This window comes from Ambystoma mexicanum, chromosome 4p (genome assembly GCF_040938575.1).
Source record: "Ambystoma mexicanum isolate Mex_15411 chromosome 4p, UKY_AmexF1_1, whole genome shotgun sequence".
Classification (NCBI taxonomy): Eukaryota; Metazoa; Chordata; class Amphibia; order Caudata; family Ambystomatidae; genus Ambystoma; species Ambystoma mexicanum.
In genome coordinates, this window is record NC_090927.1 from 956,161,670 (window position 1) to 956,175,913 (window position 14,244).

At 43.1% G+C, this 14,244-nt stretch overlaps 1 protein-coding gene across 2 annotated transcripts in view; it reads left to right on the plus strand.

The window, feature by feature from the left end:
* The window catches only part of ASCC3 (activating signal cointegrator 1 complex subunit 3), a 2,962,611-nt gene extending 2,952,953 nt beyond the window's left edge, over positions 1-9,658 (plus strand). For both annotated transcript variants that reach the window (XM_069606524.1, XM_069606525.1), the window contains exon 43: positions 7,580-9,658. In XM_069606524.1, coding sequence (XP_069462625.1) covers positions 7,580-7,727 — 148 coding nt within the window. In that variant the 3' untranslated portion in view covers positions 7,728-9,658. The remainder of the gene's footprint in view (positions 1-7,579) is intronic.
* Positions 9,659-14,244: the final 4,586 nt, after the last annotated feature.

Consider the following 14,244-nt stretch of genomic DNA (forward strand, 5'->3'; position numbering starts at 1 on the left):
GGCTTCGTGAACACGTTGTACAGTGTGGGGGAGACACATGAGCCCTGGGAGACTCTGCATGTGATGGGGTCGGCGGCAGCTGTGGTGGAGAAGACACTCATGGATCTGTTGCTGAGGAATGACTCGATCCAGCTGATGACTTCTTGGGAAAAGTGGCAGCTGAACCCATGTGATTGCATAAGATTTTGTGATAAACTAGATCAAATGCCGCGGAGAGGTCAAGGAGAAGCAATAAAGCCGTTTTCCCGTTGTCTCGAAGAGTGTCAATTTGAGCCTTCAGGTCGATGAGGTCTGTTTCTGTCCCATGTTGGGGTCTAAAGCCTGATTGCCGGATACCGAGGAGATGGTTCAGTTCAAGGTATTTTTGAATTTGTTGGTAGGCTGTCTTGTCTAATATCTTGAGCAGGAAGGGGACGGTGGTAATAGGTCTGTAGTTGGTGGGAATGGAGGGGTCCAGAGAAGGCTTTTTGAGAAGGGGGAGGACCCAGGACTCTTTGAGGTTTCTGGGGACGGTACCTGAGGAGAAGGAGGCGTTGATGAGTCTTGTGATGAATGGCAAGAGGTCTCTTGCCGCATCTTTGATAATTTGTGGGGGGCAAAGGTTGCCCTGACAGTTAGATAACATATGTGTATGCATTGTACATTACAAATAAATAATTGTGAAACATATATAAGCACTGGGACTTATTGCATAGTGGTTCAGCTTTCACACAACTAAGAGCTTACAATAAGGGGATCATATAGTGTGCAAATAGCGAACACGGTATGGTAAGTCTCCTAGAGACATTTACAGCAACTCATATCACTGTTAAACCAGATGTTTTTTCCTGTCGGGACACCCTCCTTTGTTTGATATTAAGATTATACCACAGTCCCTGACAGAGTAGGGGCCAACAGAGAGGCAGTTTTTATGCTTTAAAGCAAGACTGCTTTCTTTTTACCGAGGATTCCCAGTCTGACGTGTGCATTCATGAGCATGTGAATCTATGCCAGACCCATGCTGGATAACAACAGTTACAGGTAAGTAACTTGTTCCTTCTTGATACTGAGACAGTACCTGCTGCAGCGTTACCATCTTGAAAGTTTGGGCTTTTAAGAATTTGTTTAGCAATCAGAGGTCTCTTATGGGCCTCCCACCCCCTGTCTTTTTCCTTACTGGGAAATACCTTGAGTAGACTTGTTGGCTTCATGGAATCTTCTCGGTGGCCACTTTGGATAACAGCGCTTGGACCTCCTGTTGTAGCAGCTGTATTTGCTTCTCTGCCTTTGGCCACGGGGGTATGGTGGAAGGCCATTTGACAAACTCCAGCATGTGGCCCTGCCAGAGAAGGGATAGCACCCACTTGTCAGTGGTGATGTTGTGCCACTCATTGATGAACTGAAACAGCCTTCAACCCCACTGTGGTGCGAAAGTGGGGTGGCTGTACCCGAGGTGGGTCAGGTTTATTTTGCCGGTTGGCCTTTGGAGTGTAAAGAGCCTCGTCAGTGTTCATTACCCTTGTAAGTTGGTGACTTGTTCCTATACGCATCTGGCATAGGAGGGGGACTTGTAAGACGATGATGGGAACTGGTAGGGAGGTCGATACTCCTGTGTAGTTCTTGAGAAACAGGATTTTCCAGAACGAGAGGAATGGCGCCTCTGCTGCAACGTGCCCGAGCAGTGTGCAGTGTTCATATCTGTCTTAATGGCCTGCAGTGTCTCATCGACCTTCTTGCCGAAGAGATCACTGCCCTTGTACGCATGTCGACAACCTTTGCCTAAACCTCAGGCCAGAGGTTTGTAGCCTTGATCCAACCTTGTCAGCAAATTACTGCACCATTCCCCAGCTGCTATAATCTGTTGTCCGCAATGTACACAGACACAAATAGCGCATGATCAGATGCTGCCTTCCCTTCCCGGAGAAGACTGAAGGCCTCCTGATTTTTGTCGTCTGGGAGGAACTCTAGGATGGGGCCCATTTTGAATCAGAGCTCCTGGTCCTATCTAGAGAGAATACCTATGGCATTGGCTGCCTTGATGGTTGTGGTGGCTGTCGTAATCACCCTCTTCCCAAATGTGTCAAGCCATTTCCCTTCTTTATCTGGGGGACTGAACAAGAAGTAGAGGGGTTGACAGAACATTTACAAGCTGCTGCCGACACCACAGTGTCTGGGGTTGGTTTATGACCTAAGGCATGTAGGGACTGAGTGTGGCACCTTATATTTCTTGCTAAACCTCCTTGGGAGGAGCCAAGGAAGGGTTGGTCATTGTTAGCAAACCTTATTCTCATTGGTTGTCCAGCAGGAGTATGGCTGCAACCAACTTCCAGTGCTGTTCCTGCTGCTAGTGCAGCAAGCTTTCCTTTTTCTGTTCATCTCGAGCTAGGCCAAACATCTTTGTTCCCCTTGACATTAAGACAAGGAAAGAGCCTATTTCGTCCAGGAGAGAATCTTGTAGGAGTACCTCATCTGGTTTGCTGTCTTTAGGTATGATGTCATTTAATTCATCTGTGCCCGTATCCGTTGTGTGTATGGAGGCTTGGTATTCTGGGACATCATCATCATCTGACTCTGTGTCAGTGAGTTGTTCTGGCATTGTGGGGTGGTATTCCCTCACAGGCCGAGGGGGGGCATGGAGACCACTTCCACCAAGTTGAGGTGTTGCAGGGTTGTGCACCCTGTACTTAATCTCTGACACTAATGATTTCAGAGTGTCCAGAATATCGACAGAGATGTCCCTAGGCGGTGCAAGAGGTGTTGGAGGGGTGCGGGGGGGCTAACCCTGGTGATATTGTCCTAGGGAGTCAAGCCTGAGTTGGAGCTGCCCTAGGTAGAGGCATGCTCCATTTGGGGCTGGAGGAGATCTCCCCACAGCCGTCTCTTTGTCAGCAAAGACCGCTATTGGATCTACTAGCTCTTTGCTGGGCTGGATGATATCTTGCGGTGGAGCCATTGACTACCGTACTTTCTCTGGGGTAATCCCAATCGCCAGTGGAAGAGAGCAAGCTGGTTGTGGCAGCATAGCCAAAGCAGTTGCATGGGACAATGGTGTAGTAGTGCCAGAATGAATTGCGCTCCTTACCGTTGTCGTCGACTGTGTAGCAGTGTATTATCTACGAATGGATTAATATGGTCATTGAAGGTGTCGTCACCTTTGCTGTAGTCGGGGACAAGGATCTTGAAGTCAATGAAAGAGTCATAGTCCTTGTTGTGGACGTTGACAGCATATCGCTCAATGACTTTGTGTGTGTCGACCTGTCTTTAGTTTTCGAAGACTACTAGGTTGTCAATGGAGAAGATGCCTTTTTCTGTGAACAAGACCCAGATGGAGGTGTCATGTTAGCCTTCTTCCAGGTCCTAGATGCCTCCTCATACGACCTAAACCTCTTACTAGCGGTGGTACACTGCATCATTCTGCCTTGCTGAGTGAGGTGACACCAAGGACCGAGTCAGAGGCCTCCCCACACCCTAGCGTAATCGAGCTGTGCTACCAACCTTCGGTGGTGGTCTCAGAGTGTTTTGTTCGAGAACGTTTGGCAGATGTCACACTCCTGTATGACGTGTGTTGGGTGCAAGCAGTAAAGGCAGTTGTCGTGGAGATTCTCCACAAAGACATTCTTCAGCCTGCAGCATGCGCAGTCCTTGAAGAGACTCTTCCTTTTGGATTCAGCATGATGTAGGCCTCAACGCTGGTGAAGAGTCGGAGACGAGAATCTGCTCACGGAACCGATGGTGAATCACCAGAGGAAAAAAAACAGGTGTCACCGGAGCAAAGGATCCTCGACTGTCATTGAAATGGAAATATTTTGTTGAATACTATGAAAAAACGTTGAATAACAAAGAGATATTTTTATGAGGACTCCCAACATGAAACCTGCAGTAACACATCTGAAGATGACTACCAGGGGTGGAGCTAAGGGAGCCTTTCCTATTGGATGGGGGCAGTATGACCCAAAATGACTATGATAGAGCACTAAAGTGACTGAAGTTTTCAGAGTAAAGTTAAACTACTCTATGTTACAAAGTATTGCCAACCTGACGAGGGGGAATATTCACAGCATGTGAATCTATGAAAGATCCAATGCTGGAGAACAATACAACGTCAGCAGAAGCACAGCTGCATACCCCGCAAAAAAAGAATCAAGAATGGTTCCCGCTCATTACTTTGGCCTATATCCTCCTACATATACTCTCTGTATCCCCTTTCTCCATGACCTTGAAAGTGAATCCTTAGTAGCCTATCCTTATAATTGGATCCATATTATTGTGCCCTAGCACTGTATCCCCTTGTTGTGCAGCACTCCGTTGCTGCATAACTAGGTTTCCACTGTATAAAAGCCAGCACAACTCAAAACTATCTGCACAAATCGATGTTAAGAGGACTACAGAACCCAAGCCATGCTGGTCCAAAGAATACCACATTTCAAGTCTCCCGGTAACAGTTAAGCTTGTTTTCCTCTAGTGCAGTCACTGAATAGAACATTCCGCCTATCGTATTCTTTGTTCAGTTTCAGCTCCTACACTTCAGGAAACAAAAAGGCTTATATTTTGTACTTCTGTTAGAGAAATAAAGTAAAAGATCCTTACATTTTTATTATACCATTTGTACAGGTTTCCAGCTCAGCTTTGAATGATGCATCAATCTTCACATATTACATAGTACATTGACTCATAACTAGAAGCACAGATCTCCATTTTGATATAAATCCTAATTCTCCTGTTGAAAGAATGATGTTGAAGAAGGTTGCTGTTAATATGCCACCTCCTGCAAGGCAGCTTTTTTCATCTCCCCATGCATCCCCCCGCACCACCCGTTGCTGCCTGTGGCCCCTCCTGCACCACCCTCCATAACCCCCTACCATTTCCCACTCACCACACTTACCTTAACTCTGGTACTTCTCAGCTGTGGATCTCCAACTTCTGCATAGCGGAAGCGTAGTACACAGTTGTGCATGTCTTCTTCTTATGCTATTCTTTGCATCGCTCTCCCTCCATCCGATCCACAGGCTGCAGACCCTCCACTTTCATGCACACCCCAGAGCAGCCTTTTCTGCAGTTGTTTGTATTTTTTGTGCTTGAGAGAAGAATAAGTCAGTCATAGTGCAACCGATATAGAGTGAAGAAAATAATGATTGGAAATATTGAGCTGAACATATAATAGCTATAAAACGACATAATATACTAAAGCACAGCTTTACAGATATAAGGTTATTACTATAATTGGTAGTGTCTGAGAACAGATTGTACACTGAAAGAGCAAAACATTGATCATTTATGATCATATTTGTGTACAGTCATGTCATGCAATGACATGTCGCTGGAAGGTGGCATCTAGCACTCCACAAACACAAATAAATAATGTACATGAGCGGTCTCTGTTAATGAAAAGGGCTCCAGAACAGCAAATGGAAGCTTGTAAGCACACTCAATAATCTTTCAGAACCTAAGAGTCCCCTGATGCCCTCCATTAACAGGACAAGGTAACTAGGTCCCAGGTTGAGATGGGTAGACAAGGTGGGATTATGCAGGTCAGCTTCCAGAATAACCCAGCCTCAGCCCAAGGGGAACCCAACCTCCTATGACACCATTAGCTACCCATAAAACTCCCAGGAGGCCTCACGAGCATTCAGATAGCCCAGCCCAGGGCCTTGTTCCCAGAGGAGCCACAGATCAAATCCTACCCTGATATAAGAGTGCCTGTAGTACCTCTGTGCATTCCTGTCAATAGAACCTGGCTGCAGGTGGGTATTCAAGTCTAGGGAGTAAGTAGAAGAATGGGTGCTCTCCAGCTCTCTTGTACACCGGTTGAACACACATAGACAGTGCAGGAATGCTGCAAAGCCTGTGCCTAAGGTGCCAGGTGGTCTCTGAATGCAGGCTTAATAAGAGACAGTTGCATGAGATAGTTCTGGCAGGTTGTCCTTTCATACTGCATTCTAGTGGCTTATTTACGAATTCACCGCAGACAAGGGTGATGTTTGTGAGTGCAGCAGGTAATTAGTCTTCTTGGCTTTGAGCAAAGTCATAACTGTTTGGGAACATCAAAGTTCACTGCTGTTTCGGAGCCAAAGCATGGATGACGGTTGAAGGACCATTGCCGGGAGGGGTATCTGATGGGCCCAAGCATGAATAGTTCCAGGTCTTGGCTGCTAATTGACAGGTTACCTCATTATGTGCGATTTGCACACTTTTGCTACATTGCTGTACATTGCACCTTAATTTGTAAAAGCCTGCCAATCGAGTTGCCATTTTCCAGACACGAAATGCCTTTTGGGGAAGTGATCATGAAAAATATTGATATTAAATCATGAAAATCAAGATTGTCCCATCCATTCTTTCTTGCTTATCTTGTCTATTACACTGACACTTTTTTCTTCACTTTCCAAGTGTTATTTTAACGTCATTACCTTTTATCTTGTTTCTCGTGGCTTTTGCTTCTGTGACAGCCCAGTTTTCCAATAAATACAGTACGCGGTGCTGGCATTATTTCTGTCTGTGCGTTGAGAAGCACTTAAACAAAAGTAGAAGTAATTTATGGCTCACAAAGACCTTTGCAGACTAGGGGCAATTAGTGAGTACTGCAATTTGTGTTTACTCAGGTGCCCACATTCTGGTACATTTTGTGTTCCTTGTGAATCCCTCACAACCTCTTACAAAAGGTTGATGGTCATGCCCAAAACAGTAGGAATGGGTAGTATCTTTGTGGCAGCATATTCCCACTTGATGGGGCTGCAGCAGCTTTGTCAATAGGTCACCACCATTCATCGTCCATAGCCTAAGCATCTCTACTGGGATTCTTTAGTGACCCGTCATACTATCTTCTGAAAACATAATTTGGCCCGAATTGTTTTTGTATAGCATAATAAAATAAGCCATTAATTTCCTCCAGTCTCCCCAACAACTGGTCATCGTATCAGGAGGTCAATCCCATCTCACTGGCAAGACAGTCAGTTCACTGGCTCCCTGTCAAAGAACGCATCACCTTCAAGGTACTGACTACTACCCACAAATGTATCCACCACACTGCACCATCATATCTCTCAGACACTATTCTCAGACCGACCTCATCCAGACCTACCAGACTGTGCTACACTAACCAACTCACTGTACCACGCATCAATAAGACTACAGCAGGAGGGCGGGGTTTCCCCTACATAGCACCAAAACTCTGGAACAATCTCCCCCACGCTCTAAGAGCAGAAGGCTCCCTCACAGCGTTTAGAAAAAAACTGAAAACCTCTCTCTTTAACTAAATTTCCTCTACCTACAGCCAAACAGGCACACATTGCTAAATATTGTTGTTGTCTAAACCTGTATGCTTGTATGCCTCTATGCTGTAACTAAGTCGCGCTATTCCTGTAACCAGCGCTATTTCTGTAACCAGCGCCACGATGCCTCAGGGCTGATTCTGTGCGCTTAACGAATACGAATAAATAAATAAACAGTCTTACAAGTTGCACTTTTGCAAATGATTAGAAATATTGAGAAACATTAAGAAAAAATGTGTTTTCTACCCTGGCAACAAAGTTTTGAAGCAGCATGCGTATCCCTCTGTAGAAGGAAAGCAAAGTCATGTTACTCTCTTGTTTCTCTCTTCCAGGTATATCTACACATTATATCTGATGAGTGATAGCTACCTTGGAATGGACCAGCAGTACGACATTTATCTGAATATCATGGCAGCCAGCATTTCCGCACAGGTCAATACTGAGATCTCTGACGCGCTGAGTGACCTGGTAGTGAAGTAAACTAACCTGAGCAGTTCAGCCTGAAGTATTCTGGAAACAAACCATAGGAGACATCATAGCCAGCACAAAGATGACTTGATACTTGCCTTGTTGAAATCAACTTCCAACCTCATTACACCTGAAGAAGCGGAACATGTCAGTCACTGGTCCCCCCCATTATCCTACCAGTGGCAATTGATTAGCCACATTGGCCTTACAACATGATGCCTTTCGTAATTTCATCATGTAGATGTCAAAATGTGTTTGCAATGCCAAACTTGTATTTTTGGGATCAACCTGTACAATTGTTTTATATATTTTAGTTGTGTATAATAGGAGCAGATGTTTCTAACTGAAAATGGTTACTCTGTAGACATTATGTATATTCTCTCCAGAAATGTATTTATGAACTGTCAAAGGGGGGAAAATAATATATATAAATAAAAGTTTCTGGAAAGGCAGGCCAAAATTTTGGTGTTTACCGTAATATTTGTTGAGTGATGACAAAAGGATGTTGGTGAGCAAAGAATCAGCGAAGTTAACTGTTTTTTGTGTGGAATATGCTTAGATGTTACCTACATTTGAAAGTTTGAGCTACATTTTGCAGAAGGTTCATTGCTGAGCTAAGTACTTTTGTGAGGGAAGGGAACCCAGAATTCTGCAACAAAGGATTGTGCCATCAATGAAAACTACCCTTCATTAGTAGTGTAATTAGCAGCAAGACCTTAATTGCTGTTAGAAGTCAGATAGTGCCTCATTAGAGGATAAATGGACAAGCTACATGATGGCGAGTGTAGACCCTTGTAATGTATGGTGGGGCAATTGTAACACCCTTTTTCCAACCAAACTTATTCTAACTATAAACTTACGAGACTTTAAAACGGTGAAAGTGCAGACATTTTTCTCCTTTGTGAGAAAAGCTGCAGGTGAGGACCTGTTAAGGCAGTACTTGGCCCAACCATTAGATTGAAAGATGAGGGCCTTGTTTTTCGTTTCCCTCTGTAGTCACCAAAGAGCAGGTGACTGCAACGCCGTATGCACCAAACTAGATGTAGGGCAGGTGTATATTTACAAATGCATTGGAATTTGAAGCAGGGAACTTACTTAACTATGAGTTTGGATTTTATATGACATTATTTTTTTATTTATTTTAGTTTTCATAAAGTCTTCTAGAAAATAAATTTGCACTAAACAGTTTGAGATAATGTTTACAAGGTGTGCACAATATCTCTCTCATTGTTACCGATATGCACAGACCCTTCTAGCCTAGAGGGTCACAAATGTAAACTTGGATAATCTGATGGTTACAATTCACAATGACCAACAGTCGTTTCATCCTACTGACATTCTGGGTTGGTTTACGATCTGCCAAATTGTAGACTTGTTAACTGGAGCAAAATTGTTGTTTGCCCAGTCTCTTCCTTCTCCGCAATATACAAACATCTACTTCCCAAAATTACTAATTATCCATGGATGTTTGAAGTTTAAATATAAACTGATGAGCAAGTGTGTGATGCCTAAAGCGTTGTAAAGCTCTCGACTGCATCTCTTGGCTTGTGCCTGGAAGAATTAGAAAACGATACATTCAACTTTACCATTGAGAGAACTTTAAGTTGGGACATTTTTTTGTACAAACGCAGGACTTAAAGTATACCTTAAAGAACGCTAAACTGTATGACAAATGGCAGACTGTCTACAATCCAACGTTTTGCTTCCAAAGATAAACTTGAATCACATTCTGTTGATGTATCCCGGAGATAGAAATGTGGACATTATATAGGACTGAAAAAAAACTGTCCTTTCTTCCTGATCACTTATGTACTGGAAAATGCCTTTTTGTTTTTCGTTTTGCATGAATTTCTTAGAATCATTTTTCACAATATTTTGAAGAGTAAATATCATTTGAATGAACATCACATTTGAACATAAACCTCTTTAACTGCTTAATTAAATACATGTCTTCTGAATTATTTTTTAAAGGTTTGGGGTGAAGTGTAATGCCACTTGATGTTGGCTGTGGTACATCAAGAGTTCAGTTTTGTACGTGCAGTGTACTTGATTCAATGTACAAGATGAAGTCAAGGTTATAAGTGAGCACACTATACTACCTAATCTACTTCTTGACTTTTTAAAATGTTGCCAATTATTGTGTCTGTCCCTCTCTTACTTAGCATGTGCTTCACCATGCAACATCGCTATAGTATGAATTTTCACAAGACACCATTCTTAGGAAAGCCTCATATATGGTATACATTAGTGCCATTCCTAACTGTACAGATCCCCTAATTCAGGTTTGGATACATGCCTTTTTGATATAATAAACATTAGTCTAATGGATTCCTTCCTCTCACAGTTTCTTCTTAGATATTGTCTTTCCAGTGCCAGGTGACTTCTAAAACATTTTCGGACATCATTGGGCACAGCACAAGTCAGTGTCAACTCCTCCCGGCACGGTTACACACCCAGATCCTGGACGTGACACGGGGGCCAGTATATATAAATTTGCTGCTCCCCATAACCTCAGTTCTTACATATGGAATACCACTTAGCTTTCTAATTTACAGTGTCATGCCTACTCCTTCAAAGGCCTTGGCTTCAAGTCGTGTTTGCATAGCGGGAGGAACTTTCCATGTTGGATCCCCCACGGGGTGTTCCTCTACTACTTTGTAGAGGACCACAACATGGAGGATTGCAGTTCTGTCAATCGATGCGTTCAAAGGCTCTGAGGGAGTGTGCCCCAAAGCTCTTGACCTATTAGCACAAGAATGGTAAAGGAAGCCCTTTGAAGTCCCTGGGATTGGAGGTCAAGAAGACTGTGGTGAATAAGCTAGGGGAAGAAGGTACCCCCTGTTAGGAAGGACAAAAAGAAGAAAAACCTTAGGAAGAGGTAGTGCTCTCAAAGTGACTCTTCCAGGCAACATTGTTGTTCTTCCTCCAAGAAGTGTAACCATCACTTCCACTCCAGGGGTACCTCAAGGGAATCACAACATGCATTGCATGTACCATTCACCACTCAGTTCCGTATTCCAGATAATTGGGAGAAATTCAGACTGTAGACATATGACATCTTTGCCAAGGCCCTGATTCAGGCAGCTTCGGCACTGACGCTGGTGGTGCCCTCAGGACCCATTGCCCTTAGTGAAGCCGACAGATGTGCCTCTTTCAACCGCAACAGCACACTTGTTTGCTCTGTTCTGGTTGTAGTGGTTTACATCGTTCTGCCCTGGTGCAGTGCAGCTTAGTCTTTGGGTATTTTTTTTTTTTTTCATTCAGTTTTTACAAACGTTTTGAAAACTTTTTTTTTTTAAACACTTACATCTTACACACGAACAAAACACTTTTTTAAAATATATCATTTGCATCTAAGAGCAACAGAGAGCGTTATGACTGCAAAACAATTTTTTCCTTGGCTTGTCACGCCTGAACTTTAGTGTAACTTTGCTCAGGCGATTTTTCTAGTTCTCTTTTAGTTCAATGCTCTTCGTGCCTTCTATTTTCGCAACTGTGTGAACGAAATGGATGACATTCTTAATCCTTGTCTCCACTTTTCGCCTGATCATTCATTTGTGAGTGTCTTATCCTCATCGTATGGAGAAGTCTCCTCTAACCGAATTTGCATTTGGTCGAGGAATCGCGTTATTGCGATCAGTAGGGATTTGCTTTCGCCGATGTGGAGGTGCGTCCACCATTCTTCCAGACCATACGACAAGACTCGACATCTCTCTTTCTTTAAGCATTTTTCTCGTTGAACTTTGAGTTCAGGACAGTGCAGGACCAGGTGTTTTAGATTTTCATCTTCCTCTGCGCATAACCTGCATTTCGAGTTTCTTGCCGCGATCTTCCTTCGATGGATTAAAATCTCTTTCGTTTCATAGATGTTTAAGCGAAATTTCAGGTATAGTCTTCGTAGTCGTTTACATGGTGATAACGTTAGGTATTTCGCTAGTGTGTTACGTCTTTTTGCTTCAGGTGGAGTGTTCCGCATGCATTTATGCGAAGATCTTTTTTCGTTGGTTTCTATCCAGTCCAGTAGTTTTCGTTTTACTAGCTCTGGATTCTGCCACAAGGTGTCTTCATCTGAACCCAACTGCGCTAAGGTTTCTTTACATTGTTGTTTCCACTCCCATAATGCTGATTTTCTTTGTCTTTTATCATCAGTCAAGAATTTGACGGGGGGTAAGTTTGCTACTTCATGGGTTTTCCTAAATAGCGCCAGTTTGTTCCAGGTGATTCTCGCGTTCAGAGTAGGAAGACCCATCTCAAATAGTACACATGCTGTGGGTGTACTTAGTGGGATCTGTAGAATCCTTTTCCAGAAGATGCTTTCGCAACGGGCCCATATTTTGTAGTCACACCCAAACATATTCTCGGCACCGTATGTGAGAATTGGGCATACTTTACTTTGGTAGAATCTTCTTACCGCTTCATAAGAAAATTTGCCATATTTTTGCTGTAAAATGGTGCCTTGTGCTGTTAATAATTTACAGCTATTTAAAAGTTTTTTTGTCGTTGGGGTGTCATTTATACTCGAGTTGATTGTTGTCCCCAAGTATTTTGTATGCGGTACTTTGTTTAATTTATTTGTTCCTATGTACCATGTTGATTTTTTTTTATTTGGACATCTTCCCCTTTGGTTTTCTAGTACTAGGATCTCCGATTTAGCCACGTTGATCTCAAGACCTAATGCTTCAACAAAGGTTCTTAGAGCTGTAAGTTTTCGTTGGAGACCTATGGGAGTCTGGTCTATGATTACCATGTCATCCGCATACATGATGTGGTTTATTGGGACTCCATTTATGAGTGGCGGGAATGCGACCACAGAGGAGAATACTGTTCCAACTTCCGATATGTAGAAGTTAAACAGGGTCGCTCCTAACGGGCACCCTTGTTTCACGCCCCTCTCAGTTGGTATGGGTTTGGTGAGGTTTCCTTCACGGTCCAATCTCACCTGTATATAGGTGTCGGAGTATAGTTCTTTGATGGCATGGATGAGGCTCGCATTACATCCTCTTACTTTGAGTTTTTCCCATAATATTTCTCTATCCACACCGTCAAATGCATTCGCCATGTCGATAAAGGCGAGGTATATTTTTCTTCCTGATCTAATGGAATCGATTTTTAGCAGATTCAATATCAGCAAGTTTATACTACAGCCTATACCTTTGACAAAGCCCGATTGGCGTTCGTCATATACTTTGTTTTGCTGGATCCACTTGGTCAGCTGGACTAGTAACATCGATGCGAACACTTTTCCCACTACATCAAGTAGGGCTATTGGGCGATAGTTCGCGGGGTCAGTGCGAACGCCCTTCTTGTAAATTGGAACTATAATCCCGGCTTTCCATGTCTCAGGGATTCTCCCTTCCTTTTTCATTGCTTTGAACAGTGTGTAGCAAAAATTTGACCATTCTTCAATGTTTTCTTTTAGGTCTGCATTTGACAGGCCATCAGGTCCCGCCGCTCGGGAAGCGTTACATCTTTTGATGGTCGCTCTAATTTCATCTCTTTCCATCTCAATTTCCCACGGCTGTCTCGTATCTTCATTTAATGTCTCGAATGATTATCTCTTTTGAAATAGCCTTGTGTAATGCCTTACCCACTCTTTTTCTTGCACCATGCTTGATAGTAGCGCCTTATCGGAGTTCTGTGTATCATTGATAATGTCCCAAAATCCTCTGGTATTCTTACGATTTAGCGCCTTCAACATTGACTCTGCATCTCTTTGTTCTACTATTGCTCTGCGCTGTTTATACCAGTTGTTATATCGGTTTTTTATCTTTTTTATCTGTGTTATTGTATCCGTTGCCTGAAGGGCCCTGATTTTCCTTATTAGTTTCCTTGATTCTCTTTTTCTTCGTGCAACTTCCGGGTCAAACTGATGGTTTCTGTGTTCCGGTCTCGACGACGACGTTCTCTTTTTGACTTTATAAATTTCAAGGAATTGTTGGTATTCTATAGCCGTCGGGCGATTCTGTTCTTGAGATTTTCCTAATAATTCGGTGATTGTCACAATATCGCGTTGTTTCAGGCGCAATCTGTTTCGGCCAGGCACTACAGATGGATCTTGTCTCCATTGCTTGCGCTTCTCTATGATGATCTTGTTCCATTCGGCTGCTACTATATTGTGGTCGCTGTGGTTAGTCATGACCACTTCGAAGGAGTCAATTTCTTGGAATATGTTATTAGAGACAAAAATGTAGTCTATTATTGACTTTTGTATTCCTCGTGTCCAGGTTGGTTTAGATGGAATGTCACCATTTATTGCTCCATTCAGCATTACTAGATTTCTTAGGGACATTTCGTTAAGCCAACGTTCACAGTTTGTTTTTTCTCTGTGATTCACAGGTACCTTAGCTTGCGAGGTCTCAATCAGCTTCATATTAAGATCACCACATAATATTAGTAGTGCGTTTGGGTCGCCTTCTAGTGTGTTGTCGATTGCATCTAGGATGTCATCCTCAAATTGTAGATGCGAATTCGCTGTTGTATTCCAATATACGTTAAAAACATAGATAGTCTGATTGTTAGTTTTTGTCGG